Source organism: Myxine glutinosa, chromosome 8, assembly GCF_964187855.1.
Source record: "Myxine glutinosa chromosome 8, kmMyxGlut1.1, whole genome shotgun sequence".
Lineage (NCBI taxonomy): Eukaryota > Metazoa > Chordata > Myxini > Myxiniformes > Myxinidae > Myxine > Myxine glutinosa.
The window spans coordinates 26,497,305-26,514,159 of record NC_136268.1 but is presented as its reverse complement, the minus strand read 5'-3'; the positions used below and the strand labels follow the sequence as shown (position 1 = coordinate 26,514,159).

The following is a 16,855-nucleotide window of genomic DNA, read 5'->3' as shown; positions in this document are numbered from 1 at the left end:
GCCCGTTAAAATCCCTAACCCCCCTTTTTAACTTATCACTTATATACTTATATAACCATAAGGGAGACTATCAATTCCATTTTCTAAAATAAACCTCTTATCATCAAAAGCCCCCAATGCTTTCTTATTCACCTCTTCTGAATATAATTTATGTTTATAACTTCTTATTCCATTAATCTTTCTAAACTCTTCTTTCTTTGTTGTTAAACAGTTATAATAATCCTTAAAGTTTATTGTTTCTTTAATAACATTTTTCTTTACACCTTTTAACTTCTTATCAGTCTTTTCAACGTTATTCACAATGTATTTATAAGCATAAGCCTTAGACCTCAATCCCACAAATTCACTCATGACATTTCCCCCTAATTCATCCTTAAACTTTCCAATCACCTTTTTATTTTTAGAAGAGAACAACTCACTCTCTGGACTGTAATTACTAGTGTCATAGATATTAATGTCCTTTTTCATGTCTGAATAAACATAATCAGTATTAATTTGCAAAATAAAACTATCTGTATCCATATAAAGTAGATTAACATCATTTTGATATTTCTTCCTCAAGTTATTATAAAAGTAATCATACATTAATGACTTTGATAAATCAAGAATTGATGTTCCAATATAAATAGGTTTGTCCATTTCAATACTCTCTTTAATCAAATGGATCGCACAAAAGTTCTCAGTAAAGACCTCAGCTCTAGTAAAACTCGGTCTATTAATTAATTTTGATGCTTGTTTCCAAGATGTTGATAGTCTGATATTTTGTCTTTTTCTCACATTTTCCATGGTCTTACCAAAGACCGCATTATTCATCAATTTATAAAAGTCTTTCTCAAAATCTGTTTTTGACTCTGTTCTTCTTTGTGTATTAAAATCAACTAGGGCATGCCCGTACTATATATATAGGACGTGCCCGTAAGTGCGTGATGTTACCGTACAATGAATGTATCGTCCCGACGCCGCAGCTCGGATGGCGCTGCAGTTAATCGGGCCCCCAAATTCCTCATCGACGATAACTAAACAATATATTATATGAATCGCACCGTACATACCTCCTTCTAGATCTTGTTCTTGTCTTGATATACTCACTCAGGCTCACTCTATCACGACTGAGTCCTCCCAGCTCCTCCAAATGGCGCCCGCTAGCCGCTACGTAAGTCCGGAAGTGACGTCCTCATTTGACTGTCCGGAAGGTCGCAAATCGCAGTTACGATGAATCGCAAATTAGTTTTAATTAGTTTTAAAACATAGTTTAACGGCAACATAGTTTGCCGACGGGAAATAAATGAATACGCTCTCAAATGTGCCATCCGAGGCAGAGTCTGTTCGCCACGTTCGGCACACGTGATAGCTCGCTGCTCTCTGATTGGTTGAATCGTTTTTTGGACATAGCTCAGTAACTACTTCTGCGATTAATTTAAAACCTTGAAAAGGCACATCCTCGGGTCCCCAGCAATATACCTGGCAAGTTTCAAGTATATCGGACCGGTAGTTGTCGAGAAACAGCGGTCACAGACAAACATACATACAAACATACAAACATACAAACATACAAACATACAAACATACAAACATACAAACATACACACAGAGATTGCTGGAATTATAGATAGATGTACCCCTTTAACCAATGACTTTGATTGAACTTTAAAACCCTATGGATCTTCTCTATTCTTAGACCTTTTGATAAATATTGTCGCAAATTTCTTTGGTGTAGAACATGTTTCTTGTTATATAATGTAGTAAGTAATTTTTCTGTTGATTCACCTATATTAAATGATTGTTGATAATCACTTAACCACTCCTTCTTTGGACTTTCCTTTTCACAAGCAAATGGGAGATCTTTGTGTAGGTTATGAAGTTCCTCTGGATATTTCAAATCGACCTCAAAATAATAACCAACCTTTGAATCATCCAATTCTTTTTGTGTAGAGATACATACATCTTGTAAAACCTTTTTGTAATCTTTTTCCTTTACCCATCTAAGTTTTCCATAAGGAAGAGCCTGAGACATTGCCCAGCCATACAGGTTGTTCGCATCATAATACATCAAGTAGGAGCTCTCTACCGATGGATCATAATTTGGAATGTACTTGTTATTTGCTTTAGCATATCTCTTTGAACAGACTTGTGAAATTCCTCCTCTCTTTGCCTTTTCAATCATCAAAAGCATATCAACATCGGTCATCAAATCCAAAGCTTGTTTTGTCATTTTTAACATCGCGCTCCAAGCCAATCCAGGAGCAGTGTAATAGTGAGCAGGATCCAATCCATATCCAGAATGACAGATTGTTCTGAAAGCCTCAAACACATCAGCCAACAAAAGCACATCAGTTTTGAGGTACAAATCGTGATACTCACCAAGATTCTTAATGTTATATTTTTTCCAAACATTTTGTGCGTGTACATAATCTTTATCAGATATATGACTATTATTTAATTTGTTATAGAAATTTTCTTTTAAAGGAAGTTGTGTTTCATTGAATCTCACAAATGAGTCCATATAGTCATAGGGGTAAATTCCCTTTTGTGTTAGAAAATCTTTATCTAAAAAATACTCTGAAAGACATGGAAACTCTTTTAGATTTTGAACCAAGTTAGCCAATGGACTTGCCATGAATTTAAATGTATCAAGAAATCTGATATGAGTAATAGGAGATGTGTGAATTGTTTTTGTGAATGAAATGTATTTCTGATCCGTGTTTGGAATTGCTGAGATACTTCCAGAAGTCTTTGAGAGTTCCTTGATAAATAGATGTGTATCATAATGAGCGTTGTTATGAAGAAAGACAGGAATGAAAGAGGGGAGTTGATAATTAATATTACAACTTTGATGAGCCGGACCTCTATATTTACCAGTGAGATGACAATGGTCTCTAACCTTTAGACCTTTACCAATTTTCTCCTCACAAATATGACAGACATTGTTTTTTATAAATTCCCATTTTTCTTTACTTGTTGAGGACATTGGTTTATTGGTTTCTCTCATTATCTTGGTTAATCGAACACAGTCTTTTTCTAGTCGTTTCACAAACTCCTCTGGGGTATTTGAGCCTCTATACATCTCTAACTTGTTATATTTATCACCAACGGATGATTTGATATAATAACAAAAACCACAAGGAGTATGTTTTTGATATTTATTTGTGTATGATTCTTTTGGATCTGGAGAAGCAGTATCAATTTTTTCTAAAATACTTTCAAAATCAGCATATATAACAAATGGATGTTTTATTGTTTTCTTTTCATCTTTGAATGTGATCTTTGAGTCTTTTTTAGGCATGTTGATTACCGTTGATTTATGTTCACCACAATAATTTGAATGTTTATCTAATCTTTCTTGTGTATGGAAGAAGTTAAGACAACGCATACAAATATATATTTTATTTGTTCTTTTACATACTTGTGGTTTTATTAATTTTGTAATATCTTTGATGTATGTATAATGTGAATTTTCGTCTGAATTAAAATATAGAAGATTAATATGAGTTTGTTTACAATTGTCAGAAAGCTTTAAAACCTGAATGTTGTTTGTTTCTGTTAGACCATAAACATTAACTGATAAATTATTCAACTTTTCAAATTTAGGAATATCATTTAAAGTCATCGGAAACTTTAGATCTTTTGTATTTAATGTATTCTCATATTTTTTATAATGAGATACTCTTTCATCATGAAAATGTGGAGGATGTAAGTGTGCTAGAATAGACCAGAGAAAACATTTATTGTCTTTATTTTTGATATTGATAACTGCTTTTCTATTTTTGATAACACTGGGTAAATCAATGTAAGAAGAAGCTTTTAGAGGATCTGATTTAAGAATATGAATGTCTATGTAAATAATTTTTCCTATATTGAATCCACTTCCTACGATTGAATTATCCACATCTTGCTCTTGTTTAATAAGTTCATCATAGACTCCTGATGTTTTAAAATCTTGATATGAAGATATAAAGTGTGGCTCAGTTCTCATGTATGGTGTATCTATAACTCCTTCGTCCTTTGTCATTTCTAATTTTACTCCCATATAAAATTTAAGTGGTTTCATTTCTTTTAGTGTTTTTTCAATCAACGTTTGAACAGCAGGTTTAACTATTTCTACAGCATCAACTATAGACTCTGGTTCAGGAGGTTTGAAGTTAAAGACTCTTATTTTAATATGTCTTTTGAAAGCACCATCAGAGTTTTTAATAGTAAACAATTTTGACAAGTGTTTGTTAGTTTTAAGATGGGCTTTAAACCCCTTCTTGAGGATGGTTGTTTTACAGACCTTACAATGTTTTGTTTTAGGTGGAAGAGGGGAAAGTTTGTTAAGAATGTTGTATGTATGTTTTGCGGTGAGAATATGTTGTTTATAATATTTTACTTCCTTCTCGCAAGTATCACAATAAACCATATTTATAGCGTGAGAAAACGTGGTGTTTTATATATATCGCTGTGCTTAAAATAAAACACTTTTGAGCTTTACAGCTCCGTTTTATATATATCGCTGTGCTTAAACTAAAACACTTTTTCACTCAGAATCATCTAAGTCATAACTATCACATGAATACTCAGAATCATACTCAGAGTCATCAATAAAGCTACTCTCATAACTATCATTTGAGCACAAACTATTAGTATCATAACTATCATCTGTGTTCAATGAAATACTATCATCACCATCGTCCGAGTTCAATGAAATACTATCATCACTATCGTCCAAGTTCAATGAAATAGTAAAATCTTCACTGCTGTAATGACTCATATTTAATTAGCAGAAAAAACCTTTCCATCTATACCAATATACTTTCTTTCATTAACGGATTCAATCTCTACATTTTTAATATCAAAAGTTATCTTTAAATAATCTCTAACTATCATAGAACGAAATGACATTTCACCAGAAATATTAACATCATTCATTTTACTTAGATCTACACCCTTTGGATTATTAAAGTAAATACAAATTTCTCCACGAGTATTGTTGATGGTCTTATCATTCTTTTTCAAAGTATCGTGGTCAATCACTTTTTCAAGCTTTGAATAAATTGCCAGGAGTAGAGGAGAAACTTTTGTTGGATTTACTTTAATGGATGTCTTTCCAGGTATAGTTAGAGCTCTTCCTTTAAATGAAATAGAGGGGCTCATGTTATTTTCCATAACTGGTTTTACCCAAAAATTTCCATATTTATCTTTGTTCAATTTAACATCCTTGACATATTTTTCTATATCTTTCACCAAAGTAGAGATTGATTGAAATTTGTCTTTTGTGCTTTGAAACATTGTATTTATTAATGAATAAACTTGCGTTTAGTTTAAGTAAAAATTTACCATATAAATATGATAAGTTCTGAAGGATATTTAGAATTTCCAGACTCTCCATATGATAAATTAGAGAATTGTCCGGCTTGTGATAGAATAGGGCTTAATAATGAGGGTTCATATAAACAATGTATTTTCTGTGATTTAATTTTAATTAATGATAATAAAAAAAATATATATATATATAACTCTTTTAAATTAGAACCAAAAATGAATTACTTTACAAGATTAATAAGAGAGATGAATGTTAAGCATTATGGTGATAATACACCATTTATTACAAGGAAAGAGACTCTTTGTATTGAGGAAATGTATAAGGGTTTAATGATATTTATTATTCAAAATAATTTTAATGGAAATGTTAATACAAGATACTACATAAATAAAATAATGAATTATTTTGAAATTAAACCCGAACTCAGGATAAAATATAGAGTTTCTAAAATAGCTCAAAAAAAGTTGGATGACTTGTTTTCCAAATATATAAATGAATGATTTTTTACCCGTTTGGGAAAATAAGATAAAATTTAATAACAATAAAAACATTCCAAATTCATTGAGATGTCTAATAGTTGGTTCAAGCGGATGTGGAAAAACCTGTTTGCTTTTAAAGATGCTCCTTACCCCCAACTTTTTAGATTATGATAATTTAATAATTTTTACGAAGTCAAGTTTTCAACCCGAGTATCAACTACTCTCACAGGGTTTTAATGCAGGTCTTAAAAAGGAAGACATTATCGGTTTATTTAAACTTCAAAACAAACTAAATGATTATAACATTGAGGATATAATACAACTATTTTGTGATACACAGAAACCTAAACCAAAACCCATAACTTGTATTCTCAGTGATAATACGGATGATATACCTTCACCTCAAGATTTAGATAAATCAAAAAAGAACCTCGTCATCTTTGATGATTGTGTTAATGAGAGAAACCAAACAGTAATGGATAGCTACTATACAAGAGGGAGACATTCTTCTTGTAATTGTATTTATCTTAGTCAGTCATATTTTCAACTCCCTCGACGCTCAATAAGAAACAATGCTAATACTTTTATTTTATTTAAGTTAAATTCAATAGATGTAAATAATTTTTGGAGAGATAATTGCTCTACGTTATGTAGTAAAAAAGAATTTGAAAATTATATGAAACACACGATTGGAAAATATAAATATATTGTTGTGAAACAAGATGAGATATTAAAGGATGTATTTTTATTTTAAACATAATTACATATATAAATGACAACAATTATTATTAACCTTGTGGGTAAATCTGCTTCTGGAAAGAACTTTCATAAATCTAAACTCTTGAATAGTAAAAATGAAAAGATTGTAAGTTTTTTTTAAAAACACCCTATGATTCGTTTTGTGAGTACTACAACCAGAGCAAAGCGACCAGGAGAAGTAGAAGGGAAAGATTATTACTACATTTCAATGGAGGAACATATGCGATTGAGGAACGAAGGTCAAATATTTGAGGAGGTCTCTCTTGGTTCTACAAAATATTCACATTGTAAGAGTGAGTTAAATAAAGTAAAATCTAATGGTCTTGGGATTTTAGAAACTAATCCTGAAGGAATGAGACAAATTATTAAACAATTGTGTGGTGATGGAGTTAAGATTTTATCATTCGGTTTTGATATCGATGAGGAGACTCAACGCAAACGTATGAAAAGCAGAGATACAAGTATTAGTGAAGAAGAAATAACAACTCGTATTAATACCAATAAAGAATTTGATGAAATATTTAAAGAAAAGGATTTATTTCAACACATTTACTATAATGACAAAGAAAAGGAAAATTTTCCCATTGACCTTTACAATTCATTAAATGATATTTTTCAATAAATAAATACAGAAAATGAATACCGAAGAAAGAGCAAGAAAGTTTAAAGAACATCAAGAGTTGGTTTCAAAAGTTGTAAAGCAACAGGAAGAGATAAAGAAGAAACGGAGACAGAAACTAACTGGTGAAGAAGCCTTTGAAAGAAAACAAGAGAAATTTTTTAAACCGCTTTTAAAAACTCAACACCCTACAGTTCCCACGGTAGAATTTACTCCGAAAAAACTTCAAATGCTCAAAGATTTTAGTCAGATAACAAAACAAGAACTTGGAAAATTAGAATATAATGATGAAGAATTATTTCAGAAACTTGAGGAGATAAATCAACCCCCTAATTATGTAGTGGGAGCTCTTCAAAACAATGAATATTTGGCAGATTCAAAAACCAGAGCAGGTCTCATTCCAACAGAAGAACCAGCAGTGTTCCATCTTGTGAAAGAAAAGGTATTGATATTTAATGATGAATTGATGTTCTTGAGTTCTACTCAACCAAATGTTATATTAACTCCAAGATTAATGTTTCTTCTAACAAACCCCGGCTCAGCGGTTCAAAATATTTTGAGGAACCACTTGATATGGAAAGAGAGGAAGATAGGGTATATATTGAGTTGCTAAATGCACTTGATTATGGAGTTTCTGTTGCTGGTAAAAGTAAGAAGAATGAGAAGGAGAAACATATTATTGATGCTTTAAGTAAGCTTGGTTCGGGTGTTAGTTTTCTTCCAAATGACCCATCACAATTAGTTAATAGGCTATTATTGTTGTTAGGTAGTAAGAAGGCTGGAAACAACAATTGTTTTAATGAATCCTCAGCCATTTTAGATCAGTTGATGAATATGAAAATAATTAATAAATGTCAATACAAAGATATTTTATTAGATATTAAATAAGATGAGAAGCACAATTCTTAGTTTTAATTTCACAACGAGCGATTACACAGCTTCATTCTCTTACCCACTACAACTTGACCCCCTTACCTCATATGAGGCATCTTTATTGTCGATGGAAACTTATAATACCTTGTTTAATATCACAGAGAAAAACAACAAGTTTAGTTATAATCCAGGAAGTGGATATAAAACTATAACCGTTTCACCTGGAGCTTACGAGATTTCTCAAATATCTTCAGAAGTCTCTCGCCTTATGAAAGAAAAAGGTGATGAACCAAAAAATATTGTAATAGATATTCAAAAACACACTTCAAAATCAACTATTAAACTTAAAAATAATTATAAAGTTGATTTCACGATTGAAAATTCGTTTAGAGAGCTATTGGGTTTCTCTTCAAAAAAGATTGAAAATAACGGGACGTTTTACAGTGATAATGTTATCCAAATATCCTCCGGTATAAATTCAGTATTAATTCATTGTGATTTGATTGATGGTGCTTATAACGATGGAATAAGAACAAATACAATATTTTCATTCAGTGCATACTCAACCCCGATTGGTTATAAATTTAATATGGAACCAAAAAATCTTGTCTATTTACCTGTGTCAGGAAAAACCATATACAGAGTAAATTTTAGGATAACCGACCAAGATAATCGTATGATATCCTTTAATGATGAAATTATATCCATCAGAATTCACCTACGTGAAGTTTTTCAATAAATAAATAATGGTTATTGTGAGAAAACACGAGTTGGGAAAATATAAAATAATTACAGGGGAGGGCATGTACCTTTCACCATACTATACAAGGTATGTGGGTAGAGGATACTATAAACCTAAGAGACAACGAGGTGTAGGTCATCAATTTCGAAATAAAGGAGATGGGATAATTGATACTCTAATGGGTATTGGTTCAACCATCCTTAAACATAAAGACCTAATTGGTTCAACTGCTTCTGCCGTGGGCTCCGTTGCGCGTGCTATAAAGAGTATAAAAGATGCTCAAAAGGAGTCTCATAAATTACAAGCAATCAAAGAAATAAAAAAAGGTAAAACTCAACTATCTTCACAAGAACGACAAAAAATCATTAAAATACTTGGGTCAGGGTTTCAACGATTTTAATACTATATAAATACAAGTATGGAAGCGATTGATAGTATCTATGATTTGGATGATACAATTATCATTTCAAACTCCACGAAAAAGGAAGACTATTTTAAGGTAAATGCTATAACAGGAACAGACTGGAATTCAAACGGAACAAAAAGTTTTGAAATAAATAATCAACAAACTTACTTGAATATAGCTGATAGTTTCTTGCTGTGTAAATTTAAATTCACTAAGGCTGCGAATAATACTAATGCTACACTCGTAAATGATTTCTTCTGGAAAATGTTTGACAGTGTCCGCCTGTATATTGGAACACAAGAGGTTGAAGCGGTTGATTATGTCTCTGCTACATCTGAAATGATGAAATTTACACTATATTCGTTTAGTGATAGAATGGGTAAGGGAGCTGTTGAAGGTTTTATTCCTGATATGTCAACGGGAACAAATGCTGACCCCGGTTATAGTCAAAGGAAGTCAATGTATAATGATGAAACAAAAGCAGAGAATAGTTTTACCGTAGCAGTACCTCTTAAAGGTATATTTGGATTTTGTGATTATGATAAAGTTTTGTATGGGCTTAAAATTAGATTTCAACTACAAAGGAATGATAATGTAAATAGATTGCTTTTTGGGGCTCAAAATGCTTTTGGTGATAATAATAAATTTGTTATTAATGATTTGTGTTGGTATATTAGTGAATATACTCCTAATCTTAAAACGGAAGAGATGTTAAATAGAAAACTTAACTCAAAGAAACCACTAAATGTATCATACCTTAAAAGAAGATGTCAACACGTTAAACTGGAACACACTACCTACACTTGGAATTTAGGTGTTCTTCAAGGAAAGCCACGATACCTATGGCTCATTTTTAAGAAACCAGATGGAGATGAAGGCACTGATAAGAATAATGCGCTGAGTGATAATGCTAAGGTGAAACAACTTCGGGTTTCTCTTGATGGCACATTTTATCCACGAGATAGATTGGAAATTGATTGGGAAAAAAATGATTATGCGGAAGCCTACAAGTCCTACCAAAAGGTGTGTGAAAGTAATGGTAATAATGATCCTATTTTGGATATGGTTGCGTTTCAAAAACTTTATACAATCTACGCAATTGACCTGAGTTCTCAAAAGGAAACTATAAAGTCTAATCGAGTGGATACTTCTCTATACATTGAAAGAGGGGAGAGTGAAGAGGTTAATGCATATTGTTTGCTTTTGAGGAAACAGAATTACAGATTAATACAGATAATGGTGTTATGATTAATATCACATAGGTTTTTTCTCATAAATAAATGGTTGGGGTATATGTTAATCAAATCAATCTTAATAAATTAACATCTTGTATTCAAAATCAAAAGCCTTGTATTATTAATGTTAATACAATTCAAAGAAAAGGAGCTGTAAGAATTGATGTTTTACTCACACACACACAAGTAAAAACACTAAATGATACTGGTTCACTTAAAATTAAAATGACGAAACCTATGTTGAAGAAATATTCAATAGACGAGTCAAGAGGAGGATTTCTCCCGTTTCTAATTCCTTTATTTGCTGGTTTAAGTGCGGCGGGAGCATTGACTGGTGGTATTTCAGCAGCGGTAAAAACTGCTAACGAAAGGAAGGCACAACTAAAAGCTCAAAAAGAATTGGAAAGACATAACAAGGAGTTGGAGAAACAAATTAGTGGAAGTGGTGTAATTGTAGATTTTGCTCAAAAACTTGAAAGTCTACCTGATAAAGCTAGATTGTTGGTTGGAGATATGCTTTCCTCTATCGCTCAAGCGGGTGTTAAACTAACTAAACGGGGTAATGGATTGTATCTTTCTCATAAATAAATGGATAAATGGTTTAAACAATTTGGAAAGAATACAACGTCAAATATAGAACTAGCTAAGTATTGTAAAACACTAAAAATTGATAATGTGGTTATTTGTATGAGAGATGAATTAATACATATAAATAAGAATACAAAGAATATTATTATGAATTTAGACACACAGAATGGTTCTCATTGGGTTTGTATTCCTAATAGTCAGGATAAATATTATTTTGATAGTTATGGTATGCCACCACCTGTTGAAGTAATACAATTCTTACAGAATGGTGTTTATCAAACATTTCAAGTTCAAGAAATTAATTCTAAATGTTGTGGTCAATTATGTTTATATGTGTTATTTCAACTCAACAATAATGAAAATTTTTATGATATCATTTTTAATCGAATATAAATGACTTATGTTGGAAAAGATGGTTCTATCTTTGGAAAATCCTCTCAGGATATTGATTTATCAAATTATTATACAAAGGCACAGGCTGAACGACAAAAATATAGTGTAAGTAAAAATATTAATATGAAGAATACTTATAAATTAATCAATTATCCAAACCCTACAGATGCGAATGACTTAATTAGATTAAGTGATTTATCACAATATATATTTTTAAAGAAAACAGCACGTTTTGTTAAACAAGTAAAATTTACAACCACAACACCTGGTTATACTGACCATACACCTTTCCTCATTGAATTTAACTACCTGCTTACAATTGAATTTTATAAAGAAGGACATATAGTTAATATGCAAATTAATGAATGGGGGTATGATATGCCTGATTTAGGGTATAATTGGTCTTTTTCAATAAACATAGAAGACCTACATGATTTTAATCAGTCTCGTAAAGAAGAATATTATCCACTTGGTGAGGATACGGATTTATGTGGAAGTACAATTAATAAACAACAAATACATGGTTTTAAGAAAAGAAAAATATATGATAGTATAGCGATGGTTAGCATGACAAAGAAGGAAGGTAATGAGATAAGGATAGAAAGCCGAGGAATACAAACCAATTTGGTAGTGGGAAGATGGGGTGGTATTACCTGTCATAATATTAATCTCACATATATTTCTGATACATAAATGGCAGGAAGAAGACTACAAGAGAATTATAATTTTTGTATTCAGGGATACCTACAAGAAAAGGGTGCTCGGTATTACATACCTTATGATTTGGAGCATATACATGGGAATTTTGTCATTAAAAACTGGCCTTATACTGATATTGTTAAACCCACAAATAGAGACTTGTTTAAAATATTAAATAAAAATGAACTTCTCAAAGTTATGAAATATAAAACTCTTTTAGAAATCGTCAACAAATCTTATTGGTATCCTATTATGAGAAAAATAATTATAGATACAAGAATATCTCAAAATCCAGATGAGTATATGTATAATATTCTTTGGGGCTCAAGCTCAAGGGTAGCAAGGGATGAGGAAGGAGTTGAAGAAGAGAAGGAGGAAAGAGAGAAGGAGGAGAAGGAGGAAAGGGAGAAAAAGAAGAAGGAGGAAAGGGAGAAAAAGGAGAAGGAGGAAAGGGAGAAAAAGGAGAGGGAGGAGAGGGAGAAAAAGGAGAAGGAGGAGAGGGAGAAAAAGGAGAGGGAGGAAAGGGAGAAAAGAGAGAGGGAGGAAAGGGACAAAAAGGAGAAGGAGGAAAGGGAGAAAAGAGAGAAGGAAGAGAGGGAGGAAAGGGAGCAAAGAGAGAGGGAGGAAAAATATAAAAAGATGGAAATCAGTGAGATTCGTAAAAGATTGAAGGTATTACAGCAAATAAATCAAACTCAACGCACTGAGGAGGAAAATAAAGAAATGAAAAGTCTAATGAAAATATTATTTTCAAGAATAACGACGTCAATGTCTTCACTTTCAGGGAGGAGATTTAAACGAGAAAGTGGTGAAGAAGAAGAAGAAGGAAAAGATTATGTGGTTGATGATGTTGGTGTTATTGACTTTAGTTAGTTTTATTTGTAAATAAATGGAGGAGAGAGTGAAGGCATTCCTTAGGATTCTTTAAGTATTAAAAATTAAGATCGAAATGTATATGTTGAAAACCAAAAAGGTTTTGATCCTCTGTCGGAATTTTTCTGATAAATAAATATGAGTTATTGTCTCAAATGTAAAAAGAAAACTAAATCTAAAAATATCTCTTATGTTAAAGCTAAAAATAATAGAGTTTATCAAAAAGGAATATGTCAAGTGTGTGGCTCTAAAAAGTGCCAATTCATCTCTCCTAAAAGAGGAGGAGACATACAAAGGTTTCTGTCAGGAAGTAAATTTACAACAACTGGAATTCCTGGGGAATTACATCTACCTGGATATTCGTTCTGTGGTCCTGGAACAAACCTAGATAAAAGATTAGATGAGGCTGACAATCCTAAACCTTGGTCTAAACCTATAAATAGGGTTGATGAAGTGTGTATGAAGCATGATATTGCTTATGGGAAAACCACTACATTGGATGAAAAACATGAAGCAGACAGAGAAATGTTATATAATTTGTCTTTGATACAAAATCCAACGTTGAGAGACAAAATTGATAGGTTTATTGTGAAAAAAATGATAAGTGTCAAATTGAGACTTGGTCTTGGTTATTCACCCTCAAAAAACTATTAGACTCCAATGATGTCATCAAGACTGAGGAGCTTTTGGCTAATGAATTACACAAACCTATAATCACAAAGTTTAAAAGAAGGAAAGTTTATTCTAAATACACCGACCACATATGGTCCGCTGATTTAATTGAATTGAATAATGACAGGGGATACAGGTATGCTGTAACCATTATTGATTTGAGGAGTAGATTTGCCTGGGTTGTTCCATTGAAAAACAAGAGAGGTAATACTTTAATGTTAGCCTTTAAGCTAATATTTGATAGGGATAAAAGGAAACCAAAAAAGTTATGGACCGATGAGGGAACAGAGTTCTATAACAAAATATTTATGAAATTTCTTAAAGGGGAGGGTATTAAATTATACAGCACCTTTAATGAAGGAAAAGCAGTTGTTATTGAGCATTTTAATCGTACTTTGAAAGAGAGACTATATAAAAAATTCACACAACTCGGTTCTCAAAAATGGGTGTATTTAATTCAGGATATTGTAGATAATTACAATAATACAGTTCATTCATCAACAAAATCAAAACCATCGGAAACATTTACAAAATTAGAATATGAAAAGGAGATTAATTTGAGAAAGCCCAAGTTTAAAGTTGGTGATATTGTAAGAATATACAAATGGAAAAGTCATTTTGAGAAAGGTTATACACAAAAATGGACTCGTGAATTATTTAAAATCATTGATGTAATGGATACAGTCCCTTGGACCTACAAATTATATGATTTAAATGGAGAAGAAATCTTGGGTTCATTTTACTCGCAAGAATTACAAAAAACACAAGTAAGCAGATAATACCCTTGAAAATAATAAATAAATAAATAAAATGTAATGGGGATACGTTTTTTAATCTGTGAACCCCAAACACAGAATACCACAACTTTTTAGTTGGGGCTTAACTTTTGTGTGTGTATAATGGGGATACGTTTTTAAATCTGTGAACCCCAAACACAGAATCCCACAACTTTTTAGTTGGGGCTTAACTTTTGTGTGTGTATAATGGGGATACGTTTTTAAATCTGTGAACCGCAAACACAGAATCCCACAACTTTTTAGTTGGGGCTTAACTTTTGTGTGTGTATAATGGGGATACGTTTTTAAATCTGTGAACCCCAAACACAGAATCCCACAACTTTTCAGTTGGGGCTTAACTTTTGTGTGTGTATAATGGGGATACGTTTTTAAATCTGTGAACCCCAAACACAGAATCCCTCAACTTTCCAGTTTGGGCTTAACTTTTGTGTGTGTGTGTATGTGTGAGTGAGTCATAATAATATACAAACCCTAACCCAACCCCATCCCTAACCCAACCCCATCCCTAACCCAAACCCATCCCTAACCCAAACCCATCCCTAACCCAACCCCATCCCTAACCCAACCCATCCCTAACCCAACCCCATCCCTAACCCAACCCCATCCCTAACCCAACCCCATCCCTAACCCAACCCCATCCCTAACCCAACCCCATCCCTAACCCAATCCCATCCCTAACCCAACCCCATCCCTAACCCAACCCTAACCCAACCCCATCCCTAACCCAACCCATCCCTAACCCTCACATTCAAAATCCCAACCCTAACCCAATCCCATCCCTAACCCAACCCCAACCCTAACCCTCACATTCAAAATCCCAACCCTAACCCAACCCCATCCCTAACCCAACCCCATCCCTAACCCTCACATTCAAAATCCCACCCAAACCCTAACATAATCTTTCTTTTCTTCTTTTTTTTAAATACGTATTTCTTTTTTTATATTTTCCTCTTCCTCCAATTCTGTCTTTCAAGGCTTTCAAGTTTGAAGAAGTAGAAATGGGAAGAAAGAATTTTCCAGCATTTTCTTCCTCGAACTTTCTTGATATTGCTTAAATCAAGCGTCATTAAATAAAGAACATTGTTCATTGCTTTAGAATCCAAAGAGTCTCCAAGAGGAACCCCACAGGTAGAGTCTCCAAAATAAAACCAACTTTCCAAGTTCCCAAGGTATAACCACATTCCTGTTGAGCCTCCAAGATAGGTATCACATTCCAAGTCATCAAAACAAAACCCCCATTCCGAGTCTCCAAAAATATAACCATCTTTCCAAGTCCCCAAGGTAGAACCACAATTTTCAGAAATATTGGGGGTTTCCGTGATAAGTCTCACATAGTATAACTGCGGACCATCAGGGAAAACTTCCCTTTCCCAATTTTTTAGGGTTTCTATGATGTGTCTCACATAGTATAACTACGGACCATCAGGGAGAATTCCCATTTCACAATTTTTTTGGGTTTCTATGATGTGTCTCACATAGTATAACTGCGGACCATCAGGGAGAACTCTCCTTGCCCAATTTTTTAGGGTTTCTATGATGTGTCTCACATAGTATAACTGCGGACCATCAGGGAGAATTCCTGTTTCCCAATTTTTTAGGGTTTCTATGATGTGTCTCACATAGTATAACTGCGGACCATCAGGGAGAACTCCCCTTTCCCAATTTTCAGAAATTTGTGGGTCTCCAATGTATGACTTGTATTCTGGCTCATCAAGGTAGAACTTGTTCAGTGGGTTTTGTTTTGATAACTCACAACAAGTATCATCATGGTAAAACTCTTTTTCAGGATTTTGTGGATCTCCAAGGTATAACTCTTTGGCTGGGTCATCAAGGTAGAACTCGTTCTGGGGGTCTTGGTTGTTCAAAATGTCTTCAAACAAAAAAATAACTTCATCCCAAGTTGTGTTAAAAGCAGAATTTTCATTTCGTATCTCAGATACAATTTCCTGTGAAAGAAAATAACAATGTATTAATTTAATACAATATTTTTATTTGTATAAATCAAGCTCTATGAATATTAAAATAAACTTTGTTAACTCTTACACGAGTCTCATCTAAAAAAAAAAATTAAAATAAATAATTAAATAAATAATTAATTAAATAAATAAATAAATAAATAAATAAACAAACAAACTTACCTCCATTGATAAGAGGTTCGAGTCCAGTTCATCAATCTGAAGGTTGAGTTCTGCACAGGTAGTAGGACTCCAAGGAATAGCAAAGTTATCCCATTCCATTTCGGCACAGTAGTCCATTCTCAAGTGAAGCAGAAAGCGTGTTTGAAAAAGCCTGTGTGGTCGGTGCCTTTTATAGGACTGGGTGTGTCATTTCCTGTGGAAATTCCCTGGGCGTGTCTTAACTGGAAATGATGTGATGGGAATTCCCTGAAAATGATGTAATGTATTACCTGGAAATGATACA

The 16,855-nt window shown here is 32.8% G+C and overlaps 1 protein-coding gene across 1 annotated transcript in view; it reads right to left on the bottom strand.

The window, feature by feature from the left end:
- LOC144893363 (uncharacterized) overlaps positions 1–16,855 on the bottom strand; it is an 18,986-nt gene extending 2,131 nt beyond the window's left edge. Inside the window, exons 1-2 of the mRNA XM_078783942.1 lie at positions 16,573–16,855; positions 16,054–16,380 (exon numbers count right to left, since the gene is read on the bottom strand). Of these exons, the coding sequence (XP_078640068.1) occupies positions 16,054–16,380; positions 16,573–16,689 (444 nt within the window). The 5' untranslated portion in view covers positions 16,690–16,855. The remainder of the gene's footprint in view (positions 1–16,053; positions 16,381–16,572) is intronic.